Raw genomic sequence first — 13450 nt, 5'->3', positions numbered from 1 at the left:
CTTTTTTTTTCCATAAGCACTTCCGATCTCCCCAGAGACAGTGCAGAAGACCGAGACAGGAATGATGGACAGGTAATGAAGAACAAATCCCTTCTTTCTCCAAGTTCTCCGACTTCATTTAGTGGCCACTGCAAAACAACAAGGTCACGTTGATCCGGTGTGTGTGACAGAAAGAGAACCAGAGATATCAAAAGAGATGAATAGAGAGCATAAAACCCAGCAATCCTCCGGCTCCCTCAGCCATTTTCCCTCCTTGTCCCAGTGGACACAGCTGGCCAGCATCAATTATTAATGCTCCCAAACAGCCATTTCGTTCATAAATTATACACAAAGAAGAAACAAAAGAGAGAGAGCGAGAAAGAAAGAGAGAGAATAAAATTGGAAATGTGTTCTCTGTCATTCCGTGTGTAAACATGTAGTGTTGCTGAGAAAATGCCTCATCTGAAATTCAAATGTAATTTAAGGCACTTGGGTGTCTCATTGCTTTTCCTGCCCGTCAGAAAGCATTTGCTACGTGACGTGCCATATCCGAGGGATGATAAGTTTGAAATGAACGCGTTTTATCCTCATCCTCCTGAAATAAGTCTGTGTAATGTTCTTTGTTTCTTAAGGTATGGTTTATTCAGATGAAAGTCGGGTCTCACTGGACCGGACCAGCGTCTGCTCGCTTGGCTTGTGAATAATAAGTAGGATTCATAAAGCTTATTTTGGAAAGTTTGGGGTGCGGAAGCGTGTGACACCTCGCAGGCACACAACACATGCTTGACTACGTTTTAGCAAATAAATTATATATATATATATATATATATATATATATATATATATATATATATATATATATATATATATATATATATATAATATTTCACCCCAGAGTATAAGTACACCCCTTAAAATTCTGTATGTTTAGATAAATCCATGTCTAAGTAAGGAATAAAAGAACACGGCACACTGTTATAGAAAAATAGTCAGACAGGATGGTGTGAGGCAGCTCTAAGTTGAAGAACCAATAACAGCACATCCTGAAGCATTTTACTCCTCTTAAACCACAGCACTTTGCCAACAAATAAAACATTTTTCATCAGGATGTCAAGTTGTACTTTTTATCTGTTTAAAGCTACGTTTAATGTTGTGAAACTTCTTCAAACACATTATCCTGTTATCACTTACATTAAAACAGCTATAAGTTACAGCTTTACCTCTGATTATTACAAAGTGCCAGCACTGTAATTTGCATAATCTGAATGAGGGGCGCAGAAAATTAACAAGCATGGGCATAACCCCACTCTGAATACACATAACTTTCCTGTGTAAATACTGATGTAACTTTTGGTCTTAAGTGGCCAACTCTGAGTCTCTATTACAGCCTCTATTGTTTTGTTACAGCCCTATTTCTCAGTCAACCTTGAAAAATAGCTGTCTGTAAGTCCACCCTTTCCAAAAATCATTATATAGTAACAATACTGAAACCTTCTAATTCAATTTCTAAGTAGTCTTTGTTGGCCAACCTTTGCTGAATGTTATAATGCTGGTTTCCACTAAGTAAAGACGAAGTTAGGTTAGTCCCTAATGAGCAAGTCAGAGGTGAGGGTGGGGAGGAAAACTCCCTGAGACAATATGAGGAAGAAACCTTGAGAGGAACCAGACTCAAAAGGGTCCATCCATCCTCATCTAGGTGACACCGGATAGTGCAATTATAAATAAATCCCTTCTGTAACTGTGTACTACATGGACAAATAGTGCAATTGTGTAAACAAGAAATTCATTATAGTTTTACCATGGAGTCTATTTTGTTGAACTGTTCACTGATGGAGACTTGAGTGCAAAACTGTTCATGGCAAACACAGTACTAAAGCTATCATAGCAACTGTAGTAAAACTGTTCGTATCAATTGCAGTCCAAAGCCATCATCATGGTTTCTAAGTGGTACAATCCACAGTAATCTCATGTAACTTTAGGCTGTCCATATGGGGCCATCCTCAGCAGTAGTGTGTGGTTTCCAAGTGATGAAAACTCTAACCAGATGTAAGGAATCAGGATGGATCAGGAAAGTCCCGAAAGCAGAAAGGGTCAGGATCACTGGTCTCTCAAGAGTAGCATTTCATCTGTTTATTTATTCATTTTTTACTCAATGACTCAATTACTCAAAAAAAAAAAAAAAAAAACAGCAAATGAAAGAGGACTTAAATCTGGTCTAACAGTCTAGAAACATGTACCTGTCTATCCAGGTTTATCTATAGGATTATGTGCTTGTGTGTGTGTGTGTGTGTGTGGATACAATAGAGCTGTATTAGGGATGGATAAGTGCTTGGTAATAAGTTCCTCTCATCTCTTAAATAGTTTTCTCTCCATCCCACAGGACTCGCGCTAATCTACAATTAACACGTGTGTGAGCTATAATATTAAATTTTTTTTGTGTGTTCCCTAAGGACTAGCCCTACACCTCTGTGTATCATGTCTCTCCTGCCTCCTCTTTCACTCTCCATCCGTAATCGAGTGTCTTTTTAAAGAACCATGGTGTGCTGTAATGGTGATGTTTCAGTCTCGCGTAACAAATCGCACTTCAAAGTGAGCTCGCAAACAGAGAACAAGTAAGACGAGGAGAAAAAGACAGAGACAAAGATGCAAAAGTGTGTGTGTGTGGGTGTGTGGGGGGTTTCATTCCACTTTATTTACAAAGAGTATTGGCTGTCAAACGGTGAGTGTGTTTTATATATATACACACAGACGGCTAATTGTGCCTAGACAGCACTTTGTTACACAGGATATAGCGCAGATTTCAACCTGACATTTCAGTGGCCTTATGAAGGTTGTTTAATCTACTGTTATTGTATCCTAACAGCATCAAGCCATACATCACGCTGACAGAGAAATATGGGCCGCGAGAGATATGGTGTGTGTGTGTGAGTGTGAGAGAGAGAGAGAGATGGACAGGGAGTGAATGCTATATGAAAGGACTGCTGTCTTCTGATCCATAAAGAAACTCCAGCTCTAATTAAAAACATAGGAGAGATCATTTCAGACTCTCTACAATCTTCTGTGTGTGTGTGTGTGTGTGTGTGTGTGTGTGTGTGTGTGAGAGAGAGAGAGAGAGCGCCATGCTGTCAGAATCAATACCACAGATTGTACCTTATCTATAGTCCGGCTCTATTATCAGCTCTTTGCACAAATCTCCTTTGTTTTGTTTAAAGTAACACAGTAGCAAGTCTCATAATTTCAGTAACACTTTCAGGATTTTGCAAAAGTACATTACACACAAAAGGGTATCCAAAGGACTACGAATTTATTACCATACTTCAAAACAATGGGGAGAAAAAGGTATAAACCAAACACTACATACTAGACAAGATTTGGGACACCATTTCATTATAGGAAGACATGTACACCTGCGCATTCATGCAATTATTCAATCACCAATCATGTCACAGCACTGCAATGCATAAAGTAATGCAGATACTGCTCAAGAGCTTCAGTTAATGTTCACATCGAACATCAGAATGTGGAAAAAATGTGATGTCAGTGACGTTGACCGTGGCATGATTGTTGGTGCCAGATGGGCTGGTTTGAGTATTTCAGAAACCACTCTTTACAACTGTGCTGAGCAGAAAAGCATCTCAAAATGTCTTTAAATGTCTTGAAATTCCTTCCGTCACCACCAAACTAAATAGCTTTTAATGCTTTGTTAGCTTTTAACCAGTTTGATGACTGGCTCAATTCATGTAATTTCGATCATAATGCAGTTAAATACCATTAAGTACAATAAGGGCCACAATAGTTTAAAAAAAAAGTCAGGAAATTTAACATTTTTGCCAGGATGCAAGGGTACATGTGGGAAGCATAAAAGAATGATCCAGTGGTCTTAAAATTGCCATAAATGTTTAGCAAAAACAGGTTCTGTGGCAGGTGGTCCAGGGGTTCTTGTGAAAATTAATAGCTGCAGACATTCTGCTAAGCACCAGGATGTTGTAGGCTGTAGACTGATAAACCAGATAAACAGACGCCCAAACTAGGTGTATGCTGGACTGTATTTTAATTCCATTCCCTCCCACTCCTGCCAAAAGTTGGACTATTCCCGCAGCGATTATTTTACTTTGTACCTGCTTACAGTATTTTCTAGTTTCCTAAAATATAAACAGACTAGTAATTTAAATCATAGTAATGCTAACCGGAATTAATGAACGCTCTAAAGGTGTCGTACAGCACCCAATATTCTCCAATGTTAACAAACATGGCTTGCCCATTCCCGGCCACCTGAAAGTTATTAAAAAAAAAAAAAAAAAAAAAAAAAAGCTTGCTCCAATGACACACCTGTAGCACAAAAATACATCTGAATCAAAACAGAAATGTTTTGGGTTACAAAATGGTTTTCAGTGATCATCTCAGTCTCTGTTCCGAGATTTTAACTCTGTGGTCTGAATTTAAAGGGCAGTTCTTATGCGCAAATTTTAAGTGTTCAGCATGTACCGTCCAAGATGTTCTACTAGTGTCTCCAACTGTTTTAGATACAACATATAGGAAGAGGTGCAGTGGCATTATTCTGTACATATGACTCAAAGGGTGCAAATAATTCTGCAGGATTGACCGAAATGGTTTCATAGGATTCATAGCATGGGTGTGTTACATGACTTCTGACTGGTCTGATGCCTCTCACAGCTTTGTGTCATCCATCGCCACCACCCTGCCAATGTTCCTAGTGCTGGCCTACATGTACACAGTGTGCCAGACCATCAAAGGTCTTGTCCTGGAGAAGGAGCTGCGGCTGAAGGAGGTTCTCCGAGTGGTGGGCGTGAGAAATGGCGCACTCTGGTTCTCCTGGTTCACGGAGAACATGGTTCTGCTAATGGTGCCGTGTGCGCTGATTAGCATAATGCTGAAGGTCAGTGTGGCTATCGATGAGAGTCAATCAATCAAAAATGAATCGGAATAAAACCGAATCATTTATCAATCAAAGAATCAGTTAATCAGTCGATTAATCAGCATTACCCACAGAGCATGGATGCTAATTATAAAATTGGCGTAATACTTTAGCCTCATTGCTCATGCATTGTTGAATAACAATAAAAAATCAAATCAATTCCTCACTCAGTGAAGGCTAAATGAAATTCAGCACATTTGCATTGTTTGAGAGCTCTGAGAAAAAGCCCCACTTTTTAATATCACTGGGGAAAGTATTAAGTGTTCAGGTTGAGTGGTCCTTCATTCATGAAGTGGTCTGTGCTTTGTGGGTTTGTCGCTCTTGCTCTCAGAGGAAATAATTACAGGAACATTAATATGAAATTGCGAGAAAAAAGAAAAGAAAAAAAATCAGACCCTGAACTTTGATTCCTGAATTGTGTAATTATGTTAATTGATGGTGCATGGTGCAATTGATTTGTGATAAGCTCCAACTTCCCAGAGAACCCATTGCTGGGGCCCTTTTTTCAGCAATACTTCCTCTGTCATAAAAATCTCACTCACTTTTGGGATAAACATCTCATTTAGTGGTACAGAAGATAGAGTTTGGTGCTCTGAGCTCATGTTTGCATCCTCTCGCTAACAGTTAGGATCATATTATCCTGTTGTTTCCCAAAATGCCTCGAGTCATCCAGAACGTATACGAGAACAGATCTCTTTACGGTCTGACATAGTGGCACTATTTCATTCTCCTCCGCAGAGGACATCCTCATTCCTCTCTTTCATTAAAAGAACCGTTTAATGAATTATTAGGAGTCAAATTGAAGGCCTCTGTAATGCTGCTGGAATAGAATAAAGAGACCGTTCTCTCGTTTAGACGGCTAAATCAATTCTGCGCAGTTTAATTGGAGAAAGCTGTAGTAAATATAATTCATATCGCAGCAGTGGGAGGAATGATAATGCGCCCATCAGTATGATGGCCTAGCCAGCCAATCAGCCGTTTATTAACGTTAATCAGACTAAATTGAGTTAGTGTGCTGCCTCTTAAGTGGTGTGTGTGTGTGTGTGTATGTGTGTGTGTGAGAAAGAGTGTGTGTGTGGTTATTATGAACTAGCTCTAAATGAGAATTTCATGCTGATTTGAAGTGTGTTAATGTTGTCTGGGTAGAAGTGATGGTGTTATACTGTGATATGTTCACTCCATGCATGTATTCAAGCAGTGTATGTGTACTTTGACTTTACACTCTTCTGCTTCTTTAATAGGAACACCTGTACACCTGCTCATTTATGCAATTATCCAATCAGCCAATCATGTGTCTCTAGCGCAATGTATAACATCATGCAGATACAGGTCAAGAGTTTTATTTAATGTTTTCATCACACATCAGAATGGGGAAAACTGTGAACCCAGTGATCTTGACCGTGACAATGTTATTGGTTCTTCTGGGATTTTAACATACAACAGTGTGTAGAGTTTATACAGAATGGTGTGACAAGCAAAAATCATCCAGTGAGCAACAGTTCTGTAGGAGGAAATGCCTTGTTGATGAGAGAGGAAAAAGGCCAGTCTGGCTCGAGCTGACTCGGATAAGCACTCTTTACAACCGGGTTGTGCAGAAAAACATCTCAAAACAGACAACACTTCGAACCTTAAGGTGGCTGGCCTACAACAACAGAAGACCACATCAACATCCACTCATGTCATCCAGGAACACGAATCAGAGGCTGTATTTTTCCAGCTGAAGCCCTTGACCTACATCTGCATGATTTTACAGTTTGCGCTGCTGCCACATGATTGGTTCGATGTGGCTGCTGAGTGTACATGTCTATTTAACAAATACACGTGTGTTTATATTACCATATTCAATCAACATTGAGCTGTTTTAACTGAACAATACAAGATTATCTATCTTGCCTACAAAGCTTTGCCTCACACTACCTGTCTGAGCTTCTTCACCAGTAAATCCTCTCATGTGCCCTACTGAGAGGACACTCCTCAAGGTCCTTACTTTCAGAATGACCTCCATGGGTGGTACAGATTTTAGCAACACAGCTCCGAGACTGTGCAATTCACTTCCCCTTTTGTCATTTAAATCTCGATTGAAAACTCATCTCTTTGCACCACTGGTGATAATAGATGGTAGAGCTAAAAAAAAGCTTGACAATGAAACTATTAGGGCAAAGCATTGGATTTTATCATGACGTCTCACGTCATTCATAATGTTCATGCTGTGTTTCCTCTATACCAGACATGGTAAACAGAAAAATTTTAACCTTTTATTTAAAAAAAAATACTTAACTTATGGTTCTGTCCTCTCATCTGTCCTTTTGTGTAATTTGTACTTTTGATTGGACAGCCTGTCCTTAGTCTATTTACTATTTAGTTTCTCCAAACGCATTTTGGGGAAAAACAGATGATAAAATTCATGCTCGTTCTCAATTAGCCCAAATGGAGATCAAATCTATGGGGGCATAATCACCTGACCAGACTGTTACTGAATCTACAGTCTGGGCTAGAAAGAAATCAGCCCCAGCTTCTCTTCTTCATACCATTCTGTGTATTTTTCTTACAGATGTTGGTGGTGGTGTTGTGCTTATTAACAGAAAAAAATACAACATAATCTGCTGTAAGACATTTGTTAATAGCAAATAATCTGATGGGGAATCTGATGCTATAGTGATTAAACTTTGTATTCAGTTTAATTTTGTACTTCTATTATTTTACACATTTATACCTATGTTTATAAATACCTTGTCTACTAATGTTGTATGCTCTTTCTTATCTGTTTTTTTGTTCCATACTCTTTGTTGGAATGCATACAATAAGAAGCTAACTTTCCCCATGGAGAAAAAAGTTGAGCTGGTTTCTACTTGACCGGTTGTGACTGCAAATGGTGGTCCGTTTGGATAATTCCCTCTGTCATTCATAGGTTCTTTACAAAAGTTCTGGGGAAAAAAATATAGTAAAAGCTATAGGTTAACGGTCCTTCTAGACAGCTAGAGTAACAGGACTAAAAAAATCCACTTTAATCAATAAAAGGTTTCCAGGGATTTGGTCACACTGAGTTGACAACCCTTGAAAACTCTTACAGGAACTACAATTAGCGCTAGCTGGAAAGAGAGTTAGAATTATGCTTATTCTAGACTAAAAGGTTGTGAATCACTATAAACCTTTCAGTTTATTACTAGCCTGGCTATGTTCTAAACAGGCCCATAGAGAACTAGCAATAGTGTTGGCAAGTGTTAACTCTAGTTGGAGCTCTGCATTCATAGTAATTAGATTAGATTCAACTTTATTGCCATTGTGCAGAGTACGAGTACAGAGCCAATGAAATGCAAGATAGCATCTAACCAGAAGTGCAAATATATAGTACATAATACATGGAGTTACTCAAAGAACCCTTAAAATAGTGTGTGTGTGTGTGTCAGTATCGGTGTATATTTACATGTTGTGCTAGAGGCTAGCGTGGATCTATTCCAATAAGGTTAGGGTTTGTAGCAATATTATTAGCAAGGATATACTCCAATAGTATTCATACTAGGGCATTTTTATAGTAAGGTGTGTGTGTATGAATTTCTGTGTGTGTATAGGTTCCTACGCTCATTATCACGCTCCCTGCCCATGTACATGACATTAGCATGGATCTACTCGGTAGCGCTTATAGTGAAGGGGGTGGTGCAGGAAAAGGAGGCACGTCTAAAGGAGACGGTTCGAATGATGGGCCTGAAGAGCAGCATCTACTGGCTGAGCTGGAGCATCAGCAGCTTCATCCCTCTCTGCATCAGTGCACTTCTTCTCACAGGCATCCTCAAGGTGATTAGCACTAATTCGCTGTGATTTAACAGCAGCCATTTTGACAACACTGGAGATGTGTGATGCAAAACAACTCGTTCTTTCCTGAAAAAAAAAATCTAACAGGAACAATTCAAATGGAAAGTAAGGCAGAGTTTCTTTTTGATTGTTATTAGCCACAACAATGCAGCTTATTAGCATTGCAAACAATATGCTGAGGGTTAAGTTTTCCCAACAGGCTAAATCTAACACCTGTTCCAAGGTCAGGTGGTTCAGCCGCAGCTCTTTTTAAGCATGCTGACCTTCGGAGGTGCCAGGTGTTTTGGGGTCAGTTTGCCGAAAGGCCCACAGCAGCACAGCTCCAGTGTTGGAAGGTGGCCGTGTGGCTCTGTAATGTGGAGGTTAATCATCTGAAGCAGCAGGCACGAGCATACGAGAGCCATGGCTCCATGACCCGCTGATAATTCTCAGCTTCAGACGTTCTCTCGCAAGCTGTTCACACCCTCCCTTCCACAGCCACAATGCCAAGGTCTTGTCTAATCATCTCAAATGAGTCTTTTTAATCAAAACCCCCTTGCTCTCCCCCTTTCCCATTCTCATCGCCGTGTCATTTTTCAGCACCCCACGCATTAGCAATCAGTTGCTTTTGTACGTTGCGCTTGTGAGTCCCCGGTGTCATGTCGTTGCGTCTCTTTTCTAATTGTGACATGCTGAGAAAGCCTTATCGTCTGTGTGTCAGCTGATGTGGGCTCAACAAGCACACATTTTCATTAGCTGCAACACACCCTCTACAGCATGAATTATTCTAATTGTGCTAGTTTTGGAAAGTTCTGAGGCCTTGACCCTGGCCTCCATGTCCTTCATGTCCTTTATGCATTCAACTTCTTTATAAAGGCATATGTGTGTATGTACATAAAGTACGTCGTTTTTGTATTTCTGCATCTGTCTCTCTGTCTGTAGTATGGGAAGATTCTGAGATATAGCGACCCGTCAGTGATCTTCGTGTTCTTGCTGGTGTTCTGCATAGCCACAGTCATGCAGTGCTTCTTCATCAGTGTCTTTTTCTCACGGGCAAATCTGGCTGCCGCCTGTGGTGGACTTATCTACTTCCTTCTCTACCTGCCCCATGTGCTCTGTTATGCCTGGAGAGACGTCATGACCTTCCGAACTAAGCTCGCCACGGTGAGTCTATGTGTTTGTGTGTTCATTAATCCTACCACTACCACTGTTGTTGCTATGGTAATAACTTAAATGCTAATGTGATTAGAGGTACATATCCTGCATCATATTAAAGAAGTCACTGATGTCATCTCGAGTTTGTCTTTAATGACCATGTTATCATAGGATACTAGGTGTATTCTACTATTATTTATATTTCTGTTGGTTCACTCAGATAGTAATACCTTTAAAACGAGTGCTATCAAAAATCCTATAATAGCTAGCTAATTGTTCAAAAGACATAAGATAAACCAATTAGGAAGGCAAACTTAAAGAAACCTAGCTAGCTAGCTAGTTAATTGTTTGAAAGTTAAACTTAAGAAGAAGAAGCCTTTATATGTCACATATACGTTACAGCAGAGTGAAATTCTTTTCGCTTATCCCAGCTTGTTAGGCAGTTGGGGTCAGAGCGCAGGGTCAGCCATGATATGGCACCCTGGAGCAAAGAGGGTTAAGGGCCTTGCTCAAGGGCCCAACAGTGGCAGCTTGGCAGTGCTTGAACCCCCCGGCCTTCAGTAACCCCGAGCCTTAACCGTTGAGCCACCACTGCCTTAGCTACATAAGATAAGCAAACTAAGAAGTTAAACATAACTAAAATTAGCTAGCTTGATCACTATAGACTGCTGTATTAGAGTGCAAAATTTTTCATACCCTTAGGAATTAATAGAGAAAGGAATGTAATTAAAAACAATGAGACATTAAGGGCCATGAATCAAGTCCCAAAGTTATATCAGTATTTATGCGGAGAAAGTTACATGTATTCAGAGTTGGGTTATGCGCATGCTTAAGTCAGAGTCTGAGTGTTCCATTCAAATTAGGCATGTTACCAGTGTGTAGTTCATTTTTTTTTTTTTTTTTTTTCCAATAGCGTCAAGACTACCTTTGAACACAAGCACTTGCCTTAAAGAGGGAAAAAAAATCAGGGGATAGAAAATGCGGACTAAAGACACAGATAGTTACAAATCTGCCGGATATCATACACTGCTTTTTCACATCAGCTCTAGGGACCAAAAGGGTCATGACAAAACTATTTTCTGTTGATTTTGCCTTGTGTTTGTCTAATGATATTGTTTACTTTTTGTAGAATTTATTTTCAAATCCTATTTGTCATATATGCATTGTAAAATTGGGGTCCTTTTTTTTCGTTCTTCATCCAGAAAGCAGAAGCTGCAGTCATGTTTTGCACTCAGCTGTATATATTTATATGGCTTTAGATTGACTGTAATACTTGTTGGGTTTAGATTTAATGCATTTTGTTATAATTTAGGCAATTTCATTTAATCATTAATAAAATTCTATAAAATCCCTTCATTCATTCATCATCAGTACCACTTTATCCTGGTCAGGGTCGTGAGGATCATGGATCCAGAATATATCCCATGAACATCAGTCAGGAAGGAATACACCAGTGGGATGCCAGTCCCTAAATAAAATCATAAATTATATGAATACAACTAAAAACTAAATTCTAAATAATAGAATTAAACTATTTGTATCTGTTTCTTTGGGAGTCACAGTCCAGGTTAGATGGAACATTTATTACCAAATGGCTTGAAACATGAATGATGTTACATTTCGAAGAGACATAAATTGATAAGAAAATAATGCTCAGAATATAATTTTTTTTGTTACACACATTCATACTGGGAAAATCTTCACATTGAGAATGATAATGAAAAGGCAGACCCGAGCGCTTTGTCTCATGTGATGAGAACGTGGGTGGAACACATCAGAGCGTGAGACGTAGTGTTTTTTCCACGCATGGTCAGCCTAGCGGCTATTGCGCCAAATCAAGAGTAATAGGCGGGTGCTTTGGCCTTTGAGGTGGAGAGCAGTAATAAATGGTGCGTAGTGGCTTCACTCTCGATTCGCCTCATCCAAGTGACCTTTAGCTCACGTCCTGCTTATTCATCCTGTGGAGTGTCCTTTAGATAGAGGGAGGAGAAAACGAAGGAGAGAGCATTTTAATCTTCATCACTGCATGCCTGCAGACACAGAAAACACTGTGTGTGTGTGTGTGTGTGTGTGTGTGTTAGTGTGGGCTCAGTGCAGTCGGAAGATTCTCATTGTGTCGGATTAAGACTGACACATCACCCTCGTTATGGCTGCACAGATTTATCGCTGTGTTGTCTAATGATGCTGTGTATTTCAGCCCATAGCTGCAGGGTGTGTGTATGTGTGTGTGTGTTAATTGTATGGTATATGTCTTTGTTTTCATTGGTCAGAAATGGCACATCCTACTTGCTCTGTCTCTACGTGCATGTGCCTGTGCATGTACGTGTGTGTGTGTGTGTGTGTGTGTGTGTGTGTGTGTGTGTGTGCATGTGTGTATATGTGATCGGGAAGGACAGTTACGTGACTCTGCCTCCAGCTCTCTGTGTTAATGACAGGTCCTATCTTTTGACAGAAAGCGTCAGTGAGTGAGTCATTGTGCCTCTGAATAAGAGAAAAATACACTGTCCACATCACTCTAGGCATGTGTCACAACTACGTGTGTGTGTGTGTGTGTGTGTGTGTGTGTGAGAGAGAGAGAGAGAGAGAAAGGCAAGGAACAATGACAGGCAGAAAGAATTATAGTAAGAGCCAGAAGATACATGACAAATTTAACAATCAGCCTCATTTATCAAGCTTGATTAGAAGAAATCTATTCGTAAATCGGTTGCAGGAGAAGTTACACAAGAAATGTGGTATTCATGAAAATCCAGTTAGTTCTGAAAAATCCTGTGTGAGCTCCAGAGTTTGTTTATAATGTAATCCACTTCAAATTGTATAATTAGTGATGAGTTACTGCAATTCTATATACGGATTACACTGTCAGGTTTAAATCACTAATTTAATTCAACTGCACATACAAATTTATTTACATTTTTTTTGTAAAATCATTGTTCGCCAGTGGAGAAGTTGTTGATTTAGAGAACTCATGCTAGCCAGTAGTGATTAACAGGGTTGTTTTGATGAGTTTCTCTGTGTTTTTGTATTTCAAACTTAATCTATTCACCTCATTTGTGTCTTTTCATACACTGGTGTAGGTTTTAGCTAGCGTGCTACCGCTACCCGGTTTCTGCCAAACGGATGGATTAGCTGCGTTTATCCGCCTAAGAGATCTGTAGAGTGTCGGAAATATTTTAGATAGTGAGCTAAAATTGTGAGTAGTTCATTGTGTAGGATATGTTTATGATGAACCGCAATTAAGCTGTTTACACATCAACACTAAGCACACCAAAGCCTGGATTAGACTTGCTTTCTCACTACGCGTACACAAGATGGCTGCCACATGGTGCAGTCCCAACATAAAGAGTCAAAGAGACAACACGTCTGCATCTGACTAAAGAAACTAACAACAAATGCTGTCTTAAATCGCATACTTATGTATGATTCTAGACAGTTATTGCATACTTATGCTAACTGGTTTATCCATTATAGCTAGTGTTTGAATTTTAAAAACCTCTCATGTATTCTTCAAACCTAACAAAAGGACTGTCTTGCCTCATGGATCTTCTAGATTGGTAAATACTTTTAAAAGTAAGGTCAGAGTTTTCGAATTGA

General features: G+C 39.5%; 1 protein-coding gene across 4 annotated transcripts in view; it reads left to right on the top strand.

The window, feature by feature from the left end:
* LOC113545719 (phospholipid-transporting ATPase ABCA1) overlaps positions 1-13450 on the top strand; it is a 148509-nt gene that overhangs the window by 64335 nt on the left and 70724 nt on the right. For 2 of the 4 annotated variants that reach the window (XM_053230879.1, XM_053230878.1), the window contains exons 15-16: positions 8485-8707; positions 9647-9868. In XM_053230879.1, coding sequence (XP_053086854.1) covers positions 8485-8707; positions 9647-9868 — 445 coding nt within the window. Of the gene's footprint in view, positions 1-4653; positions 4877-8484; positions 8708-9646; positions 9869-13450 lie in introns of all 4 variants that reach the window. The other 2 variants (XM_034301178.2, XM_034301179.2) reach the window with 1 other exon arrangement.

Source organism: Pangasianodon hypophthalmus, chromosome 28, assembly GCF_027358585.1.
Source record: "Pangasianodon hypophthalmus isolate fPanHyp1 chromosome 28, fPanHyp1.pri, whole genome shotgun sequence".
Lineage (NCBI taxonomy): Eukaryota > Metazoa > Chordata > Actinopteri > Siluriformes > Pangasiidae > Pangasianodon > Pangasianodon hypophthalmus.
Note: the sequence above shows the minus strand (reverse complement) of the source record. Positions and strands in the feature narration are given on the sequence as shown.